Source organism: Colletotrichum spaethianum, assembly GCF_022836535.1.
Source record: "Colletotrichum spaethianum MAFF 239500 DNA, contig01, whole genome shotgun sequence".
NCBI classification, from domain to species: Eukaryota; Fungi; Ascomycota; class Sordariomycetes; order Glomerellales; family Glomerellaceae; genus Colletotrichum; species Colletotrichum spaethianum.
The window spans coordinates 2,367,350-2,387,622 of record NW_026054771.1 but is presented as its reverse complement, the minus strand read 5'-3'; the positions used below and the strand labels follow the sequence as shown (position 1 = coordinate 2,387,622).

At 51.5% G+C, this 20,273-nt stretch overlaps 6 protein-coding genes across 6 annotated transcripts; 2 read left to right on the top strand and 4 right to left on the bottom strand.

Moving 5' to 3' along the window:
• Positions 1–223: 223 nt before the first annotated feature.
• On the bottom strand, positions 224–1,781 carry ColSpa_00651 (NAD-dependent protein deacetylase SRT1; the record flags this gene model as incomplete). The annotated part of the gene is made up of 4 exons (XM_049266863.1): positions 224–1,095; positions 1,207–1,279; positions 1,347–1,603; positions 1,634–1,781. The coding sequence occupies 4 exons, from the start codon at positions 1,779–1,781 to the stop codon at positions 224–226; spliced, it is 1,350 nt and encodes a 449-aa protein (XP_049122820.1).
• A 1,761-nt stretch (positions 1,782–3,542) lies between these two features.
• ColSpa_00650 (uncharacterized protein) lies at positions 3,543–4,436 on the top strand (the record flags this gene model as incomplete). The annotated part of the gene is made up of 3 exons (XM_049266862.1): positions 3,543–3,813; positions 3,872–3,961; positions 4,069–4,436. The coding sequence occupies 3 exons, from the start codon at positions 3,543–3,545 to the stop codon at positions 4,434–4,436; spliced, it is 729 nt and encodes a 242-aa protein (XP_049122819.1).
• Positions 4,437–5,410: 974 nt separating this feature from the next.
• On the bottom strand, positions 5,411–5,981 carry ColSpa_00649 (uncharacterized protein; the record flags this gene model as incomplete). The annotated part of the gene is made up of 2 exons (XM_049266861.1): positions 5,411–5,743; positions 5,796–5,981. The coding sequence occupies 2 exons, from the start codon at positions 5,979–5,981 to the stop codon at positions 5,411–5,413; spliced, it is 519 nt and encodes a 172-aa protein (XP_049122818.1).
• A 4,983-nt stretch (positions 5,982–10,964) lies between these two features.
• ColSpa_00648 (uncharacterized protein) lies at positions 10,965–13,811 on the top strand (the record flags this gene model as incomplete). Its single annotated transcript, XM_049266860.1, has 1 exon — positions 10,965–13,811. The coding sequence occupies one exon, from the start codon at positions 10,965–10,967 to the stop codon at positions 13,809–13,811; it is 2,847 nt and encodes a 948-aa protein (XP_049122817.1).
• A 441-nt stretch (positions 13,812–14,252) lies between these two features.
• Positions 14,253–16,626, bottom strand: ColSpa_00647 (3-phytase; the record flags this gene model as incomplete). Its single annotated transcript, XM_049266859.1, has 3 exons — positions 14,253–15,024; positions 15,053–15,984; positions 16,102–16,626. 3 exons carry the CDS (start codon positions 16,624–16,626, stop codon positions 14,253–14,255), a joined length of 2,229 nt encoding a protein of 742 aa, XP_049122816.1.
• A 1,217-nt stretch (positions 16,627–17,843) lies between these two features.
• Positions 17,844–19,059, bottom strand: ColSpa_00646 (uncharacterized protein; the record flags this gene model as incomplete). The annotated part of the gene is made up of 2 exons (XM_049266858.1): positions 17,844–18,754; positions 18,807–19,059. 2 exons carry the CDS (start codon positions 19,057–19,059, stop codon positions 17,844–17,846), a joined length of 1,164 nt encoding a protein of 387 aa, XP_049122815.1.
• Positions 19,060–20,273: the final 1,214 nt, after the last annotated feature.

Below are 20,273 nucleotides of genomic sequence, written 5' to 3'. Positions count from 1 at the left end.
TAGGCCTTCGGCAGGCTCAACAAGTGTCGGTGATGCGGTCTTTGCCAGCATGTCTCTATCTGTGTGGTCTGAAGGGGTTATTTATAGACTTGCATTCAAAAACAAACCAGAGAGAACAGTAAGCGAGTTTCGAAGAACTCAGTTCCATGTCAGCTTCATTCATGAATCTGTGCTGCTTTATCAGGCCTTGCTTCTACGTAAAGGAACATTAATCAACTGCCATCTATGGAGACGACGTGAGGTCGATGATATCGCTTGCGGCGGATGAAGGGATAACATGGCTAGGAACCCCCGCCTCCTCGGCCGAAATCATCAACGAGTCCTCCCTCTCCTCATCCCGCTCCATTCCGCCACCACTTTCAACAGAAACATCGCCTTCTTGCTGCCTCACCTTCCACTCGCCATTTGATGGGTTGTACTCGAGCAAGTACATAGCCTCCGACTTTCCCTCGCCGGTATACGTTTGAACCAATTCCAAATTCGGCTCGCCATAGTGACCCATGAACTCCAGCTCCAGCTTCACCTCCATCTCACCACCCGACTCTCTCCGGAATGAGATCGCAAACGGCTCAGCCTTCACCACTCGCCGACTCCCCTCCATCCTCACAGACTGAAGAAACGTAGCTGGTGTCCCATCGACATCAACCCCCTGGACTCCAACCTGGAACCTATCCTCACCAACGGCCTCGACTTCGACTAACAACCTCCGCCTCAAAACGAACTCGGGAATCTCCAAACCCAGCTTTGTCATCACCCTAACCATCAAATCATCCGTCTCAGCCCACAGCCTTAGCTCAGACAGATGATCTAATGGTGTGCTCTGAAGGTTACACACCACCAGCCGCCCGCCGTCGGGGTTCGCGCGGCTACGCTTCTTCTTGCCCATGGATTCGGGGATCGTGCATGCAGGAGGAACAGTGAGGGATGAGCCGAGAGCGAGGCAGAGGTCCGCCTTCTTGGCGTGGTCGCGCGCCAATTGGAGCGGCTCTGTAGGGAGGTACTCGCCAAAGTTGACGATTGTGTCAAGGAGGACGCCGGCGCACACGGCACACTTGCGACCGGTGCGGTGGTCGTGTACGGTCTTTTCGTAGGTTGCTACGGCGCGAAAGTCTCCATGATGAAGTTAGGGCTTGTTTCTCAGTGGCTCGCAATATAGCGTTTGGACGTCCTAGGTTCAATTTCTTGTGAATGAAGGGGAATGCATACCGCGTAGATACTCTTTGCCGCAGTCTTTACAGTACTCCCTATTGCTGTTGCCATGAAGCTCCGATATCCTATCCTATCGTGAAAAAAAGTGTCAGCAGAAAATATTATCAAGACAATCATAGGCATTATGATGAGCTCACGGGTAATATGCCACTCTTTCGATGCAGTCCATCGCAGTTCTGACTGACCAGGTACTTCAAAATACCCTGATTCTGTAGCTCAACAAGCGCCATGTGTGTCTTCGTCGGAACAGCCTGCAGCGTGCTGACCGTCTTCTCTGTCCTCTTTCGCCTCTGAGCTCTCAAAGTCCAGGCGCCCTCCGGCCCTCGAAAATCGGGAATACCTGGGTTCGCACATGAGCTTTCGTCCCGTTCAAAGTATGATGGCAGTTGACACGCTGTCTGTACCATATGCAATGGAAACTTACCGGCGGACGTGGAGATGCCTGCGCCAGTGAAGACGATGAAGTGCTTGCTCCTCTTGATTTGGTCAACAAGATCTTGAGCTTTCTCGTCCACCATGCTCGGAGACTCGCGCCGCTCTTTCTCAGCTACTTTGGGAGCAGTGTTGGCCATCGTGATAGTCGACCGGTGTGGCTACGGTGCAAAGTTTGAAATCAGAGTGTAGCACTTCTGACTGGTTCATGCTCCGGCAACATTGAATTGGAACTGGCAATGACGGCTATATAGAGTCGGCCGTGGAGTCTTATCCCAATATGCCATGGTGGAGGCAGAGCGGGGTCGTGAAGTTGTTAAAGGATTAGTGAATTGGGGTGAGCTGCCTTACTCCACCATGTGATTGGCTGTTTCTATTGGGTAACGAACTAAAAGGGCTAAACTACCACTAGGCAGCAGCCACGACTGCCTGAAGTTGCTATGGAAAAGTCCTCTTGTTGCTTACTAAAAAGCTGTGACCGATGGTTCATACTAGTTAAGGAGCCATGTAGCAGTGTGTGTGAACTCCTAAATAGACAAAAGTAACACAGTGTGACCAAGACAATCAAGACGAATAACCGACTACCTTCCAAAGTATTGTTCAAAAGATGGTGCCTTGTAACGCCAATCGTATCATTGAGTTCCGGTGCTGCTAGACCCTATTGATTTTAGGTCTTGAGTTAGGGTTATGCCTTATTCGATGAAGCTGTAGAAACATAGCCGGCAGCGGAAAGGGTGGAAAGCCGGCGGATGAATAGTGGGGATGAAGCGGATATGGGTTACAACCAACGCAATGCGTCGTGCCAATCATCAAATAATCAACTCAAATATAGCATCAAGCGCCGAATGGTCGGAGAGGATGGTATATTTTGCCTGCGGGCTCACACGTTAACAATTGCGAACGTTAAGTCGTGGGGAAACCAAACCGAAGGCATCACCTTCTGGTTACTCTCACCTTTGCGGAGATGTGAAACAATTTGCAGAATTCTACATTAGCCCTTGTAGCCATTCTTCAACGAAGCAAAGTATATGAAACGTTTAGTCGCATAGTGTTGTGGCCTAATGTGATTACAAGCTGGTGACAAAGACGTCATCAGTCAACCAATCAGTCAACCCGTGCCGGTGCCGGTTCTCGGGGCACGGGGCTCAGGACATCGCGGCCGGCGCTACCCCCGGCCCCCGACCTTGTCCCCCTTCCCCCGCCCTTGATTGGGCACACTAAAGTTTTGGGGGTGCAACCCCCCAGGCTCACCAAGTCTTTGCTTGGCACATGCAGCATGTCTCTGGATGCGGGCGTCAGAGAATACCCCATTGGTTACCGCTGTCCATGAGCCATATTCAGCCTCTTGCCGCAAGGGGAAGCAATGGAAACGAGGTGAAAGACATGTATCTTCATAACAGCCGTCAAAGTTGTACATTGCCTCACATGTGCCCCGAGTGAAGACTTGGCATGGTCATGAAAGTAAACATTGTCGCGGGACACAATCATGTAAAATGTGCACTCAAAATTGAGTATCCCTTCCTTGCCATGGAGAAAGCTGAGCGCACGCCTCATCTGTAGCTTTAGGCATCCTCTCGTCTCGTCACCCGCAGCAATCAGCTCAACTGAGGGTGCCCCACCCTCAACCCCTGGGTGCCCAAGTTGCAACAGCTTTCATGCATGTTTTCAAGGAACAACCAACATATGCTTAATAATTCACCTCGAGATTCTGTTGGTTTGTTATCATGGATTGGCAAGCCAAGCCTTCAGACGTCGGCGTTTAAATAGCACACCGCGGGAAACTCATACGTCTTCCTCTCCTGAGAAGGGACAGCACTCAACACCACACCATACCTTACCTTGATTCCCTCACTTATCGCACGCTCACTACCTATCTGATAGCAGCCCTTTGCAGAGCAAGCATGGTTCAAGATATCGAAACTGTGCTGGTCATCGGCGCCACCGGTAACATTGGCATTGCCGCCATCTTGGGCGCCCTGCGGTCCGGCCGCAACGTCCTCGCCATTATCCGTAACCAAGACTCGGCCAAAAAGCTGTTCGAGCACCTGAGCGAGGGCCAGGAAAGGGTTACTGTTGTCGAGGCCGATGTCATTTCCGACCAAGGCGTCCAGGGGGTTGTGGACAAGGTGCGCGCGGGAACGCTACCGGCCTTTCAGCATGTCTTCTCCTCTGGTACGAGCAAACCCTCCTTCTTTCCCGCCCTTTGACCCCCTTGGTTAACACGAAGCAGTGGGGGGCGGATACACTGAAAAGACCATGCTTGAGACCACCACCGCGGAACTCCGGGAGTTCATGACACACAACTTTGAATCCAACTTTTGTAAGACCCCTTTGCACCTTCTCTTGCTCCTCTCTTGGCTCTTCCTCGCCGGAATACGCACCTCGCCTAAGCCAGGCTGACGGTCCCATGTCCTCCTGTACCAACAGTCGCCTACCGCGCCACCATCCCCTACCTCCTCGAGCAGAAGGACAAGCATTGTACCTGGACCACGTGCACCGGCTCTCAGGGCGACGTGGGGGACCGCGCTCTACCGGCAATTTCCCAAGGCGCCATGTTCTCCATGGCCTTCTCGGCCTGCAAGAGCCTCGCCGATACCAACGTGCGTTTTAATGAAATCTACCTCGCCCAGCGCGTCGAGGTCGACATCGTCGCTAAGCAGCACGGCACCATGAGGTCGTCTGTCTTTGGGCGCGTCTACACCAACATACTAGCCAAGACGGACGTCAAGGGATGTCGCGTCCGTGTCGAAAGCGAGGACGATGTGGACAGCCTCAAAACCGATCACAAGGCCTGAGCCTGATGCCGTAAGGCTCGTTTCAGCCGTCTTGTCCAGTCGCTTCAGCTCGACTTGAATCCATAAAGGTTCATAGATACTACAAATGAATTGGCTCTGGTGTCTTTTGACGCTTGCATCATGTTCCTATATGTGTTCTTTGAAGCTTTCCCTGTCTTCTACCTAGTTTTTGTTCATCATGACTCCTGAGTTTCTCAGAATGGCCACTCTATCAATCCCTGCTGAGGGCCGAATGGTTGCTGTGTCAAACAATTTCATGATAGGACAATAAGTTCCAAATTCAGAAGTAATCTCTGTTGTGTTGTAAGAAGGTAAAGGCTACCGAGTTGCGTGAAACAAGACTAAGTCTAACTAGGTAGGATTACATGCCAAAGTACCGAAATACTAGTACAGTTGATTGGTTGGTTCTTCCTTATTGTTTGACTGGTTGCTGTATGAGCCCTAACATTGGTGAACAGAGACTTATCACGCGTTTCCCAGAAGTCCCATGGTTATTGGCCATGAATTTCTTTGAGCTTCACATACCCACAGGAGCTTGAGATAAAGCTGAACGAAAGTGCTTGTCCTTACCGATTATGAGTGCCGTGCGTACTCTAAGCCTGGTGTTACCAAACACAGCAACCTTTCTCTTCTTAGTAGTCCTCAAATGATTTCTCCAAGAGACTAACAGACGAAGTTGGCCAACAATGTCATTTTTGTGTGTAGGTTAATGTTTGATGCTTTGAAACAATAGTCACCGACACTTTCGAATGGTGTCTACCCAAACTCTATATTGAAAGGCAAAGGCTGTGTTCATACCCGTATTCTTATTGCGTTTATTACTGTTGTTCCAAAGTATCGCTCGCTAGTCTCCTTTAAGCACTGTGTTCCTTAATGTACCGTCTCACAATTTCACGCAAATGGCTCTGCGGCAGCTCAAGAACTTTGTTCTCCTTATCCTCCTCCTTAATGACGTGTCCGGGACCATCGTCAAACTAGTACTTCTGAAGGAACTCCTCGAAGGGAAATCTTCCGCCGGCTGCCAGCTTCTCCTTGCCGACCTTCTCGGCTTCATCAGCGGTCTTGTGCTTAACCGTAAAATTGGTTCCAGTCTCCTCCTCGAACAGATTGTGGAGCTGGTTTTGTGTCACTTCAGACTCAACAATGTTGATGTACTTGTTGGCCGTTTCGGCAGGATGCTGCAACACGGCGACGATGCCCTCTGCCAAGAAGGACAGCGACGTCGTGGAGACTGTTTGATTTCCGGAGTCAAAGATGGTAATGCTCTTGTTCTCTAACGAGATGCCGTAGATTCCTCTCGTAATACTCTGTCGTACCGTGATCAGCGGCGCGTCCTTTCATTTCGGCAACTCCACTTACCCAGTCGAAGAAAAGACTTGTTCCGATACCTGTCCAAGTAAAACTGAGGTTCTCCTTGGCTTTCTTGATTAGATAATCAACCGCCTTCGTCTTGGCTTTGAGCCAATCTCCGAGGATTTCGCCTTTCAAGTTACGGGTGTTGAGGCCGTACTCAGACACGATAAAGTGCTTAACGCTGGCGACCATCGCGGCTTCGATGAGTGGGTCCTGCGCGCCGGGAACAATCACCGCCACGGTCGATATAGCGGAGACGACTGCGTCTTGGCCAGCGAAAGCGGCTGTGAGTGATTCAACGGACGACAAGTTGGCTTGCGAACGGCGACTCCGGACGGGAATGTGGCTGTTGAGGATTCGTGGAAGATTGCTGTGACTTCGAAGCCCTTGTCCTGGAGAGCCTTGACAACACGAAGGCCGACGAGGCCGGAAGCCTGTTATGGTTGTAAGCAGTCTTATCTAGGGCGTGACGCGAGTATGGTGATGCGAGGGTTTTGCTTACGCCAATAACAGCAACAGTCTTGATCGACACTTTCAACTAGTTTTGATGGCGTTTTGATGAACAAACTTGGAGCAAAATAACAAAAAGTGCCGATGTGAGCATGAGTTGCCCCACGGCCAACTACTTATACGCGAAGCTGGGCGTTATTGAAGGCCAGGCTTTCCATCCCCGCCATGAACTCGAAGTCGAGACTATCTCAAGCAAACACTATCCCGCGCAAAGCAACCCAAAGCAGCGCTCAAACTCAAAGTGCCCCAAAAAAGACACAGTGCAGCGATACCCACACGTTGCCTTGGAATTAACTGCAGATCTGCACGCCTTGCTGCTATGTAGTGGAGGGAGGTCGAGATATGGTGGCATACACTAGAAACCCCATAGTAGTAAGTGCCCTTGCTTATGGGCTCGGGTTCTTTGCCCAAGTCGCAATGGCGAGTTTAGGGGAAACGGGCTGACATCCACCTTGTTGTGTCCACCTTCCATCCACAAGAAGTTGTTCTTCCACTGCTCCACTGACAGCTCAAGCGCCATTGGAACAATCAGGATTCATTTTCGGCGGTATCTGTCAAGGAAAGGGTTATCGACATCGGCACAGTCCAAAGCACGTTCATTGCCGTTGATGCAAGCTGGAAATGGGTTGCGGCCACGGCCCGAAAGCAGATCGATTTCCGAGGTGCCGAGAATTGGCAATACGTAGGTTGCATGTTGCAATACCGACGTCTTTCGGGATGTTCATGATGTTGTGTGGGAACTCACTGCTCTTCACTTTTGTAGCACGCATACTTTGGCGAAGTTGAACGTAATGGGCTGGTGTTGTATTTACACTGGGATGCTAAGGTTTTGTATTCTTCTAACGATAAAAGATGGGAATCATACAATCTTGTTCGGCTTCCAACCGCCAGAGAAACCGCGCGCGACGCAAATCGTCACCCCGCTCGCCGCTAGACAGCATCCTGACCAGATCCAACCGCTCAAGTACCCCTGCGATTTCGACAGCGCACCTGCGATAGGCGAGCCGAACAGCAGGGCCACCGACATCACCGTGAACGCCATACCAAACCTTGTGCCCATGTAACTCTTGTCCGCCGTCAACTTCACAAAGGTCGTCGGTTGCAACCCGAAGAATGTGCCGCTGAAGAAGCCGTAGATGACTGTAACCGCGATCAGGGATGCCTGGTTGTTTGTTGCAGCGAAGGAGAAGGCGGTAATGGACATGACAAAGACGGCGCTGGCGATCATGTTCATAATGCCGATGTAAGGCGCGAAGAAGTTAGGGATGATGCGGCCAACAATGGATGCACCATTGAGAATCGAGAGGAGGTACAGGGCGACGTCCTCGCTCGCCATGTGATTCTCCAGGGCATAGCTTTGCACGTAGACGTAGGGCGTGTACATGCCGAGGAAAAGTAGACAGCAGGCGCCAAGGAACAAGAGGAAGGGCAGGTCATAGAAGACGGACTTGTCAACCAGCGGACGTCGCTTGAGTGGGATCTTGAGCTTCGATGTCTTGATGACGAGGTTACTGATGCCGAGGGTAACCAGCGAGATCAGCGCGAAGATTAGGACCGTCCATCGAAAGCCGATTTTAGGCTGGATCGCTCGGAACAGGGCAGGAAGAACGAGACTGCAGATCGTCAGCAAGTCGCAATGCCTTTTGCACATTTCTTGACTGAACTTACCCACCAACACCGCTTCCGTTGGCCGCAATGCCGTTTGCAAGCGCCAATCTGGTCGAAAACCATTGAGAAGGCAGCGCTACACCTAGGGTAGACAGACAACCGGTCCCGATACCGATGACTAGGCCCTGGCAGAGGAGGAACTGCCATAGGTTTTGACAAAAGGCTTGCAGGATGAGGCCTACCAATACCAGAATCGATCCCACGATAAGGAGGTATCGAGAGTAGCCAAGATCGTAGATGGGTCCGATGATGAATCCTAGAAATACCATGAGGAAGTTCTGCAGGGATCCGATCGTCGATATCTCGAATGGCGTATTGTTGCTGAGGATGTCCGACTGGTAATACGCCTGGAAGGCGCCGAAACTGGATATCAGGCCTATGGGCGGATCAGCTCCTGCATCTGGTTCATGTTGTCACCTGCGATGCATGCTTCGCGATACAACCATGGTGATGTGCGCCTTGACTACCACTCACCCCATGTGTTGAAGTAGAGGAAGAATGACCCAAGGATGTGGAGCCATGCCTGCAAACCACCATCGGGGGGTCCAGCAGGGGCTGGTGCCTTCTCAGCCGTTGATAATGTCAGTGGTGAAAATGGGGGATTATTGCTGCTGGCGGCGTCGGTCGCGATGGCAGATGTGTCCAGCGCGGCGTTCTGTGTGTGTAAGCCCTTTTCCTGCTCCCTGGGGCAGCTGTCCTTCGACGTCGACGCCATTGCCCGTCAAACTGTTTGAAAACCCGCCCCTTGCGCTTATGTTTGCCGCGAGTAACAAAGTTTATTTAAAGCAAAGCCAACAATATTCTGCAGTGTCGACGATAAGCGCTCAATCAAAGTGCCAACGTGATCAAAGAAGGTTTGGGTGGTGAAAAGAAGGAGATTAGCATGTAAGGTCTGGGTCGAAAATCGCGGATCGGCAGTGGGAACGCAGCAGATTACATCCGAATCCAATCGGCTCCGTTGCGCTCATCTAAGCAAGAAATGGCGTTGATGGAGGACCCTCTCCCCTTTTGTCTTGGAGTGTGGGGAACCTCGCTCGTCTTGGGAAGTTTTTTCCTCAAGGAATGACTCGATAAGACAAGCCGATAGTCTTATAGAGAACCCCGCCCACTCACTTTCTTGTTCGTGGGCAGGGCTGCAATGCAACCTTCATTTATCGGGGCCCCCGACTGTATCCGCTCCGCGCCACGGCATCTGCGGCTGATCGGATCTGGGCATGAGGTGTCCCGAAGCATACTTGGAACTGGTTAAATCCTGCAACTAGGAATGACTCCCAGTGTGGACTCAAAGTCCAGACGGCGTCATTCAGTGCCTCCAAAGCTAGGGGTTTTCGGGTGTTGGGGATAAACAACACGATCATGGACAAATCCGTCTGCTTTCTCTCTGCCGGTCCAAATTAGGCAGGTAAATCAATACGAGCAGTGATTGACCTCGGCCGGTCGCCGGGAAGGATCATCAAAGAGACGGAACCCACGCCCGGGGACCGCCCCGGAATAGGTAGTCTTACCCACTGATCTGCCGCGCGCGTCGGGTCGCCGCCACTGGATGGATCCTAGGGTGTGCTGGCTGGCCATAATGCCACAGTGTCTACCAAGCCTCCGTTATCGCCCAGCTGGTTATTTCTTTCCCCCCTAACTGGATGAGTGGCTGGGGCCGAATCCCACCATGCTTCGGGTCTTATTTGACCAGTATCTTTAAAACTTGGTTTGAAATAGCCAACGAGCTATCATCAAAACACATGGCGAGAACCGGAAAACAACGCGCTCTTGTTGTTCGGTTGCTTGCTTTCAATAGCCTGCATTTTTACCAGTCAATGTGCTGCCATATTCGGTGAGCGTGTCCACGCCCGGTTGAGACTTGCCGCTCCCCCGACGATAGGCAGGCGAGCTACAACTTCTGGTTGAAGCGGCAAAACTTCAACATTCACTATAAGTCAACAAGGAATTTAAAAAAAAAATCAGTCATGCATCGCAGTTGATGGGCGTCATCCCAGACTCCAAATTATTCCATGCATCATGACAATTGTCAAAGCAGAGTCCCTCGAGGCATGTTTACCCACCCTTACTCAATTATGCTTATGAGCATTCGAAAAGGGGGAGCCGGGGCTCTGAATCTATCGATATATTCGGGGTTTCGACGGTACCGTTATCGTTACGTTCTAGCTAGATCTAGGTACCATCATGCTCGGCCTCTTATCTGTCCCAGCAAAATGAACACAGAAAACAGAACATTCATCTGTTACATTGTGAACAAATCGTTCATATTGGGGAAACCAGTCTTTGACGCGCTAGAGAGCTAAGTGGAGCTTGTTTGAACAAAGTCTCAATCATGAAGAGATCCAGCACGATTGGATACAAGCTCGCAACCTCTCAATCATCTGCGAGACGACAAATTGACAGCCAAAGCACCGAGGCTATTCGATCCTGAACTGTCGAGACATGTTGAGTCTTGAAGCCCATCCAATCAAACGTTTTGATAGTTATTTGTTTCAAGAACTGTCGGATTGATGGCATAAATTTTCTGACATTCCCATGGGCCAGCTGCCCAATTCTTGGCAAAAGTGTAGAGAAAATACAACATGTCTCAACTCACTGACCGAGAGAAGATTCTAGGCCTCAAAAAGATGTTTCCATGAGTTTCGATTGGCATCAAAGTCTTCCATCCGTACACTGTTCTGTCTTGTTGAACGTGCGTTGAACGTATATTGTCGGCGAGATGTCATGCATGTCAACGCAAGGGCGTCGCTCGGCCAGGCAGCAGCTCCATCGCCTTCCCATGGCTTCTCCGGCTGCATTTCAGCTGTCTTGAGCTTGTAGACAACCAAATGTTTCATGGATTTCATTCAATCAGGCATCGGACGTAAACGACAACAGGGCGCATATGTTGATTTGGATTGCTTTATAAAATAGAGACAATGAGACCTCCAGGAACAGTAGAGAAACTCCAGCTCATTCATACGTCTTGTTTAGCCCCATATTTCTTTATCAACCACCCACAAGATGTCACATTCGACATCCATACTCTCGAAAACGCTCCAGTCAATCACAGTGACCAAGATCCGCGAACTTGAAAAACAAAGAGCACAGTACGAGAATCGTAAAAGCAAGATCCTCGAGGATGCCGAATGCCACACCGACCAGGGCGAGCGCATTGGCTGTCTGCTCCACGGTGTGAAAGAGCTATGTCGCAATGGTTACGATGAGGAAAACGATGTCGACAACATTGAGAGTCTTTTGGCTCAGTCGAAATACGATGCATCGGTGCCAGCTCACATGCTGCAATCGTCCGAAGACTTTCTGCGCTCTAAGCTCGATGTACAGAGTCACAAGCTTAGCATGGCTCACCTGTACTCGAACCTTGTGACGGAATGGATGAATCCAGGGGAGCCTATGGAGAGCACCGCCGCCACTGCGTTGGCCGAGGAAGAGTCGTCTTTCGAGTTCATTGACCGCCAGAAGGAGCGCCTGCAGAATCTTTGCGACCAATTCGAGAACGTTGTGTTCACACCGTTGGACACAGACGAGGTGGAGATCAACAAGTATCTTAATGGCTTCTTCGACACCGACGACAAGAAAGAAGTCCTTCGCACTGTGAGATATCATATGCGTAGCAAGAGCGAAGCCATGCTAGTAACAGCCCGGCCTTTCGATGAGAGAACCTTGAAGCAGTGCATCAAGGGTTTGCTTGAACAAGACCTTCTCAGCGACGAGAAGCAGGGCCTCCTTAAGGAGTTCGAACATAACGAAGTAGTTCTGCGAGAGATCGCAGACGTCTTGAACACACGGTTTACCAACTTCGAAACCTGGGATTGGGATGCTGGAGAAGAAGGCGTGCCCGTTTTGCCACGCCAACAGCTCAATGGCAAGTATCGCATCTGGATGGACGAAGATGTACTGCAGGCCATCTTCGTCCACTACGTTGGTATCAACAGCTGCGTCAGTCTCAAAGAGATTTTGACACGCATCGTTTCTAACGAAAGCAACAAGTTCTGGAGATGGCATGCTGGGCCGCCATTCACCGAGAGAGAGGCGCAGCGGCGCGCCTACTACCTCAACGAAGGTATTGAAGACGTACCAGGGTGCAGACGCCGTGTCTCCGAACGAAAATGGGAAAACGACAGGCCAAGGTCCAGAGGTGCCTCTTTGGATGCTCCAGTCAGAATCAGGACTTTCGGAAACATTGCAGAACGCCGTAGAAAAGATTATGTCGACAACTTCTGTGTCGCTGCACTTCCGAGCCGAGTTGACACTCTCAATAATGGGCTCTATGCAGACGAAGGAGAGCAGTCGGAAGATGTTGATGACGGCTGGGGAGTCAAAAGGGACACCCGGGAAGAAGGGGCGAAAACTTCAAACCAGAACATCAAGCAGGTCCTACTCCGCACGCTTGCGACTGAGATCTTGATCCAGCAATCGCTCCATGGACAGGCTGCTGTAGTGCAATCCGATCTAAAGTGGTTCGGGGCCAGCTTATCACATACGTCAATCTTTGCCGTCATGCGCTTCTTTGGGTTCCCTGTCAAACTGATCGACTTCTACAGAAAGGTTCTCGAGGCCCCTCTGAACCTAAGCCCCTCGTCGGATTCTCTGTCAGCAAACAGGCCACGGATCAGACGCCGCGGAATGCCCATGGCTAGGGCACCTGAGAAGCTCATCGGGGAGCTCATTTTGTTTGTCATGGACTTCGTCGTAAACCAGGAGACAGGCTTGCAATTGTATCGCTTACACGACGATCTCTGGGTTGTCGGTGATCCAGTCTACACCGCAAAGGCTTGGGCTGCCATGCAGCGCTTTGCTCGTGTGATGGGACTCGAATTCAATACCAAAAAAACCGGGTCGGTATACCTAACCAACAACGGGTTACCAAAAGACGAGGCCATTGCAGCAGAGCTACCCGACGGCTGCGTCAGTGTTGGACACCTTTTACTGGACCCGGAGAGCGGCAAGTGGATCATCGACCAGGAGAATGTAGTGGAGCACATCACCCAGCTGAAAAGGCAACTCGCAGAGTCGCGGAGCGTGCTGGATTGGGTGCGAACCTGGAACAGCTGCATCAGCAGGTTCTTCGGTCATACTTTCGGCGAGCCTGCTTTTTGCTTTGGAAAAGAGCATGCCAAGAGCATCTTGGAGACCTACCAAAAGATGCAACACGACATCTTTGAGCCTTGGTGCGATTCAGCCGGTGAGATGAGTGGCAGATACAACGCTGTCCAATACATCAAATCCAAGATTGAGGAGCGCTTTGGGGTAGCAGACGTCTCGGACGCGTTCCTTCTATTTCCGGACCAGCTGGGTGGCCTCGGGTTGCGTAACCCCTTCATTCCCTTCTTGATGACGCAGGATAGTCTTAACCGTGAGCACGGGTCTCCGATTGAGATAATTGACGACTTTTTCGAGAAGGAACTGGAGGATTACAGGTTTAAGAAGAAAGAGTTCGAGGCATTGAGTGGTGCTAAGGAGCGCGAGCATCGTGCCGAGAGAAGGTTTGGCCACTTCGACCCTGCCGACGTTCTCCGCCCCGGTGAAGCGGACAACTTCATGAGCTTCGAAGAGTACACCGCCCACCGTGAGCTCACTAGCGCTCATGTGGCGGAAGCATATTGTACCCTGCAGGACACGCCGGCCATGACGCAACCACGGACTGACTGGGAAGTTGATAAAACTTTGGAAAAGTTGAACCTTCGACCAGCCAGTATGCTCACCGAAGTGGAGTGGGTGACGCAGATGTATCACAAGGAAGCAAAGCAGCGGTTCGGCGGTCTCCGGCTGGTCGAGGAGCGATTCTTGCCCCTTGGCGTGATCGCTATGATGGCAAAAAAGGCCGTTCGATGGGGCCTGATTCTCTGAGCATTTTAAGATTAGGGTATCTGTGTAGAATGATGTACAACACCAAATCACGGAATTCTTGATGCTGTTAACTGTATGATCCATAGCCGTTTTTACTTGGACGTTTGCACTCAGGGGGCTCTGCTGTAAAAGCATCTTGATCATGGCCCGTAATGATGATAGCCTACTAAGGCATCACTTGACTATAAGCGTATGCGAAGTGATGATCTTCAGTCACACATCAAGCAATCTTTTGTTACTAACTCATGGGCTCGGGCTGACCACCAATCCTACTCGAAAGAGCACGATTTGCATGGTCGGAAAGTCATCCGCAAAGCGTGAAAATGATGACTGGAAGCTTCGCTGAAGTTGAGTTTCGTATGTTCTCGTTTTACCATATATATACATTAAAACTACTGTTCTATCTGTAGTGTGCAGGATATCGCCCGAACCCCAGAATGTTCACTTCCTCGGATCCCAATTCGCATCGACATCATTCAAAAGGTTGAGTGACTTGAGTGCATCTGAACCAAGAATCTTTTCCAAGCTAACCAGCTTGAAGCTAGCCTCGGCACTAGTGCTGCCATTGGGCAACTGGTTCGCATCGTCGTGGGTAACGACAAGACCATGTGGAAAGTCCTTGCCCAACTGCGTACCGATGGCAGTGATACCATCCGTGTTGGACACTGCATCAACTTGACCATCGGAAGATTTAGTGATTGTGAAAGTAGTCACGTACTCATGGGGCTCAGCACGCCTGTACACATTGTAGGCACTGACACCCTGGTTGGAGACGATCACGTAGCCCTGGGTAGGGTTCGCGCCGTAAACAAGCGTGACGCCCTCGACATCAGCGTTTGTCTGACCATCGCCCACGTACGCAATTCGTAAACCCTCCTCCTTCGAGTCAGGCTCAGCGCCGTACCGCCAAAGAGCGGACGGTTCCTCGCCAAGGAAGATCCAGCCGTTATCTTCGTCGGTTACACATCCCTCCACCTGCCCCCCAGAACCACCAGTGAAGTCGCGGACAAGGGTTGTTTGGAGAGTTCCATTAGATGTCGAAGTTAACTCGTATTGCAGGTAACGAGCAGATTTTGCGTTGACGAACAGGTACTGCTTGCCAGTCCTGGGAGACCTATAAACACAAGATCCATAGACTTTGTATTTAGGCTCGACAGGCTGGATGCCGCCGGGAATTTCTTTGAGCGTGCCGTTCGACGTCATTTCAAATAAACTGAACTCGTATTAGCCATAGGATTAACATTGTAAGAAGAAAAACAACGTGCCAGAGGGTATCATCTCCGCGGCAGGCAGCAAATGCAAGGTCGACTTTTCGATCACCCGCTTGGAAGTTGTAGATAATGTCGACATTGTTGGGTTCAGCAGCGGCGATCGTCTGGAGCAACTTGCCAGTGAGATCAAAAACACCCAGACCGGCTCCGACGGTTGACTTGGTCGTGGTGATGATGCGAGATTTATCCGCTGACTCTGGTGAAATCCAGATGGCCGGATCATCTCCATCGCCTCCGTTTTGGTCAGTCTCGTATGAAGGCTCGACCAGAAGAAACGAGCAGTGAAGACCGCCCCAACCGTTTTCACACTTGCACTGGTTGGGCCCAACGCATTCGCCACGCCCAGAGCAGTCGTTTGTGCATTGAAACACGTCGCATTTGTCGCCGGTGAAGCCAGCGAAGCAGCCGCAACCAAGCGCGTTCTCCTGGCAGTAGCCATTGCCTGAGCAGACGTCACAGATTTTAGAGTGAGTGAGGCATCCAGACTGCTTACGAGGGTCATACGCAGTGTTGACTGACACTCCTAGCTCACTGAGGGCGTCCTCCAAAGACATCAGACCGAAGCCGGCAACGTCATCCGCCTCGACAGCAAAACCGAGTGCCCCGCTGGGGTATTTGGAAGTAGATCCTTGGTATAGACTTAGGCCTTGTATCTCAATGTCCTCCAAGCCAGTCATCTTGATGTTGCCGAGGAGATCAAAAGGATATTCGTAAACAGCAATACTGTCTTCTTGGGCCACAAACAGGTAGTCCAAGCCAGTGGAGTTGGAGGCGTAAACGGCAATACCAGTCACATCATCCGAAGCTTCGCCAAGCTTGGTGACATTCGGGGCAATGGTAGATTCTTTGAGGTCAAAGATATAGATGTCCTTGTCATCATCCGCGGTGGCAATCATCTTCGCCTGGGATTGGACTACGGCGCAACCTGAAAACTCAGCCGGGGTTGGAATACTTTGAACCTGTTAACGTCAGTGGAGGGTAACGACAAGAGGGGGCTTAAACAATCCATAAAGACCCACCTCAACCAGCTCAATAGAACTCTTCCCTTGACGAATGAGGTACTGCACAGCCAGGGTTTTCCCAAAAAGGTAGACATAGTCGTTCAGGCTCTTGCTGCGCCACGAGCAAATGGCTGACCAATCTCCGAGCTTGGTTGTCTGCGCAGCCTCGATTTCAGTAAAGGCAGGGAGTTCGTAGACGCGAAGGACAGAATCCGGCATCGCGATCGTAACTGCAAGGTCTTTGCCGGTGACGTTATAGACCGTCGTGATGATCTTTGTTCGGCCAGTAGTTATTGTCTTGACCTCGGAGAGCGGCGAATCGCTGTTCAGATCCCAGGCATGGAAACCTCCCGTGGCCGACCCTCCGTCGTTTCCAAGCAGCAACGGCTCGTTCTTGGCATAGAAAATGTTTGTCCAGTCCGACTCGATTTCGCCACCGGTCAGGGTCGTAATGTTGAGCTCAAGATCGATGGCGGTTGCCAGCCAGGGATGCACCACGGCGGCGACGATGGCCGCAGCACAGGTGAGATACTTGAGACCCATGGCGGTTCTAGCGGTTCTATCGAGTCGGAAGAAAGCAGATTGACATGGCAAGACGGGCAAATAAACCGTTCGCCAATGGAAGAGGAACAACTCATTTATCATGTCGTCTCATTGCTACGCGCTCTGGACAGCTAAAGTCAGTGGGCCCACGCCACTGTGCCAAGATCTCAATGCAGGTCCAGCCCCTCTAACCATGCGCGACAAGAAGAAGGCTAGACCATGGTGGTTTACCGAATTGTCCTCTGCGCATTTATGGGACAGACTCGCGTAAAAATTTGTGTGATGGAATACCGAGGGGTTCTTTCGGGTGAAACGCGTGGTGCAAAGGGGGGAAATAATTGGTGGACGCTACGTAACGAAGGGAGATCGAGCTTCCACTTTTGGAGTCGTCCGTCTTGGCAGCGGCACGTGCTGGTGACCATGGGTGAAGTCCAAGTACCGATGATACCGGAAAACCGACTGTCTGCGCCGGGCAGAAAGGTCCATTTCATGTATCCGCTGCACCCCAATCATGCCCTGACATCGGGAATGCTTCCGAATGTCACAAGGTATTGCCGTTTTCTACATCCTTTAACGACGTAATGGCTCGTGTTGACTACTCCGTTTCCCCCATCGCGCTTTGATCCTGTCGCGGGCTTCAGACGCCAAGTGCTAAGCTGTAATTGTTCAATCATTGACCCATGAATGTGACGTGTTACTGGACAAATACAAAACAATGTGTTTTACTTCAGTGGTCGAAATTGGTGACAATAGTGGCACCATGAAGCTGTCGCACAAAAGCAGCAGCAACAACAGAGGGAAGCTACAAAGAGCGCCCATAAGGATATGGTCAAAAACCAAAAGCTTCTTCGGATTCTCGTGCTTTATCAACATGGAGGATTAATTCAGTTTTCATACATTGAGATCGCCTCGCGTAATGAAGACCGCAATGTACGTAATTACTTGGTTCGCACTGATCCCACCTACGATCTCTGAACCTAACTTGGTTTCCAATGACAGGCAACCATGATTAGCCAGTCCAGGTTGTCAAGTGCCTTGCAGAAAGCGTATTCACTGAAACGACCGAGGGGAATTGGATAAGATAGTATATGTACGCTTCCACCGAGCTTGTATGTTTAATGTGTCTAATGGTATATGGAGTTCTAAGTATCATACAGAGAGGAAGGTTAATCTGGAAGTGCCGATCCGTGCATCAGACCCACAACTTAGCTCACTCCTTAAGAAGGGGGAGCGCCGGAGCCAGAGGGAGGAGCTCCACCCGTGGTGCCGTTGCCACCGCCAGAAGGGCCAACAGAAGAACCGGTAGAGTGGCCACCCTCCTCGTCAATATAACCGGCAATATTGTAGTAATCATCGTTGGTGTAGTCAGCAGAGGCGTTAACACCAATCTGGATCCAGGCGAAGAGACCGTCCTGGAGGTTGTCGCTGAGGTAGACGAACTGGGGGAAGGGGTCGTAAGAAGCGTCGGCCTGGAGAATGGACCACATGTCCTCAGCATTGCTAGTGATAGCCTGCTCGTTGGTGTTGTAAGGGTAGAGCTCCTCAACGGCAGAGCGGAGGGTCTCGGGCCAGAAGAGCTGGCCGATGTGGCTAACGGGAGCATCCCAGACAGAAATGGTGCCGTTGGGCAGCACGGTGGCGTTGGCGTGCGAGAGCAGGTGAGTGTGGATAGCACGGCCTTCGTAGTGACCCGGGAAGATGGTCTCGAACTGAGCAACACCGTCGTGGTCGGTGATCTGGACACCGCGAAGGTAGGTGCTGTTGAGGCCATCGGCGGCGTAGTTTCCGGAAGTGGAGATTCCGGAGTAGATACCGGTGGCGTTGCAGTTCCAGATGTCGACGGCAACGGCGGGGATAGGGTTGCAAGTAGCGACATCGACGTACTGAACCTCGAGGAAGAGAGGAACACCGTCGCAGTACTCGGTCTCAATGACGTTGGAGCGCAAGTACTCGCCGACAATGTAGTAGGGGCCGTCGGTAACCTCAGGAGCCAAGACGCAAGAGGTGTTGGCGCTGAAGACATCCTCAAGCGCGGAGAACATACCAACATCGGTGGAGCCAGTCATGTTGTGGTTGACAGCCTCCCAGGCGGTGAGGGCATCGGCATCGCGGCGGTACTTGCGAGCAGCTGAGAAGCGGTTAGTTTGATGTCCTGGCCTTACAGATGGAGAATTACTCACGGGCCGTAAGTCCCTTCTTGGCGCGGATCTCCTTGACCTTCTGGGCACGGCGCTCAACGGCGCGCTTCTTCATGGCCTGGGCACCGGCCGAGTTGGAGCAGGTGTTGAGGGAGCGCTGGCCGATGGCGGCAATATTGTCGCGAAGCTGGATGTTGCGCTTCATGTGGTCTTGGCTGTGGTGCTCGCCAGGGTGGGCGGAGACGTAGCCAGCGAGGGCAAGGCCAGCGGCCGAGAGTGCGGAAATGCGAACCATGGTCGATGTTGTGATTAAGACAAGCTGTAGCGAATGTTAAAGCGATCGTATATTTGTTCCTTGGGATATGGAAGCGAGTGTTGCTGCGGTAGTGCGGCTAGAGATGGAATTGAGGACAAGTTCATCGGTTCCGAGACCAGCATTTATACAACTTGACGTTCTCCAACGTCGTCGCCGCTGTCGTCGTGTTCATCTTTACGTGATGTGGACGATGTCTGGGGCATCACTCTCATCCAAACTTCCAACATGGGGAGGTCCTCGTCATCCCCGTCCCGCTATTCTACTTTCGACTTTTCAACCCAATGTCATGGATCGTAGTATGAACATCCGTCCAACCAGCAACGCGCAAAAAGTCATCCACAATCCGTTGCCGTCGTAGCACGCAGGGGCTCTGAGCCTCACATACACGACTGTATTCCCCGCCGAGCACGTTTTCGAGTCAATGCATCTCCACGGCTATTTCTAATGTCCCTAGCTCAGCCTCGAGGTGCATGCCAAGTGGCAATCATTACTTGGAAAAGCTTGTGAAGGAAACAGAAGACGGTTCTAAAGTGTAACCTAGAAGTCGACCCGGAGTGGGATGACTCGGGACTCAGGTTCGGCCTCCCACATCCCGTTGAAATATGGAGATCCAGGAGGCTTCGAGCGTTCTGGGTACTCGAAAGCTCTGGGTGACGAGGCATTCTCCACTTTGCGGGTGGCGCCGCTGCGCCTTTGCGCAAGCTTCAATGAGAGTTGGCTGAGAACTGATTACCTACTCATCCATGCCGAGGGCGGGCGGGGCCAGTGAAGAGGGCATTGGTGGCTTCGTTTATCTCCTGATTCGGTCTGTGGGAGAGCTTTGGATAGGGGCGGAGGATAGGGGCGGAGAAGTCGCGGACCCGAAGCCTTCCGGGTCCTTTACCCCCAAATCACCAATCAAAGCGGAAGACGCAAAAGCGCGCAAGCATACGATTGGAGCATTGAGATTACTGGCTATGTCTTTGTTGAATACTATTAGTGTGTTATCATATTATATCTACGAGCGCAAGCTGACCATTGCGCTCTCCAGCTGGAAATAAACATTAAAGAAGGGCATGTCGGAAAGTTTTAGGACGATGCACAACTAACTCTATTTGGGATGTGGCTCTCTGGAAACCAAACGTCAACCGAGCGGTGGGGTGATGGATCGGACTTAGGCGTACCAATTCCACCTTCCGCCAGCCGGGATCCCT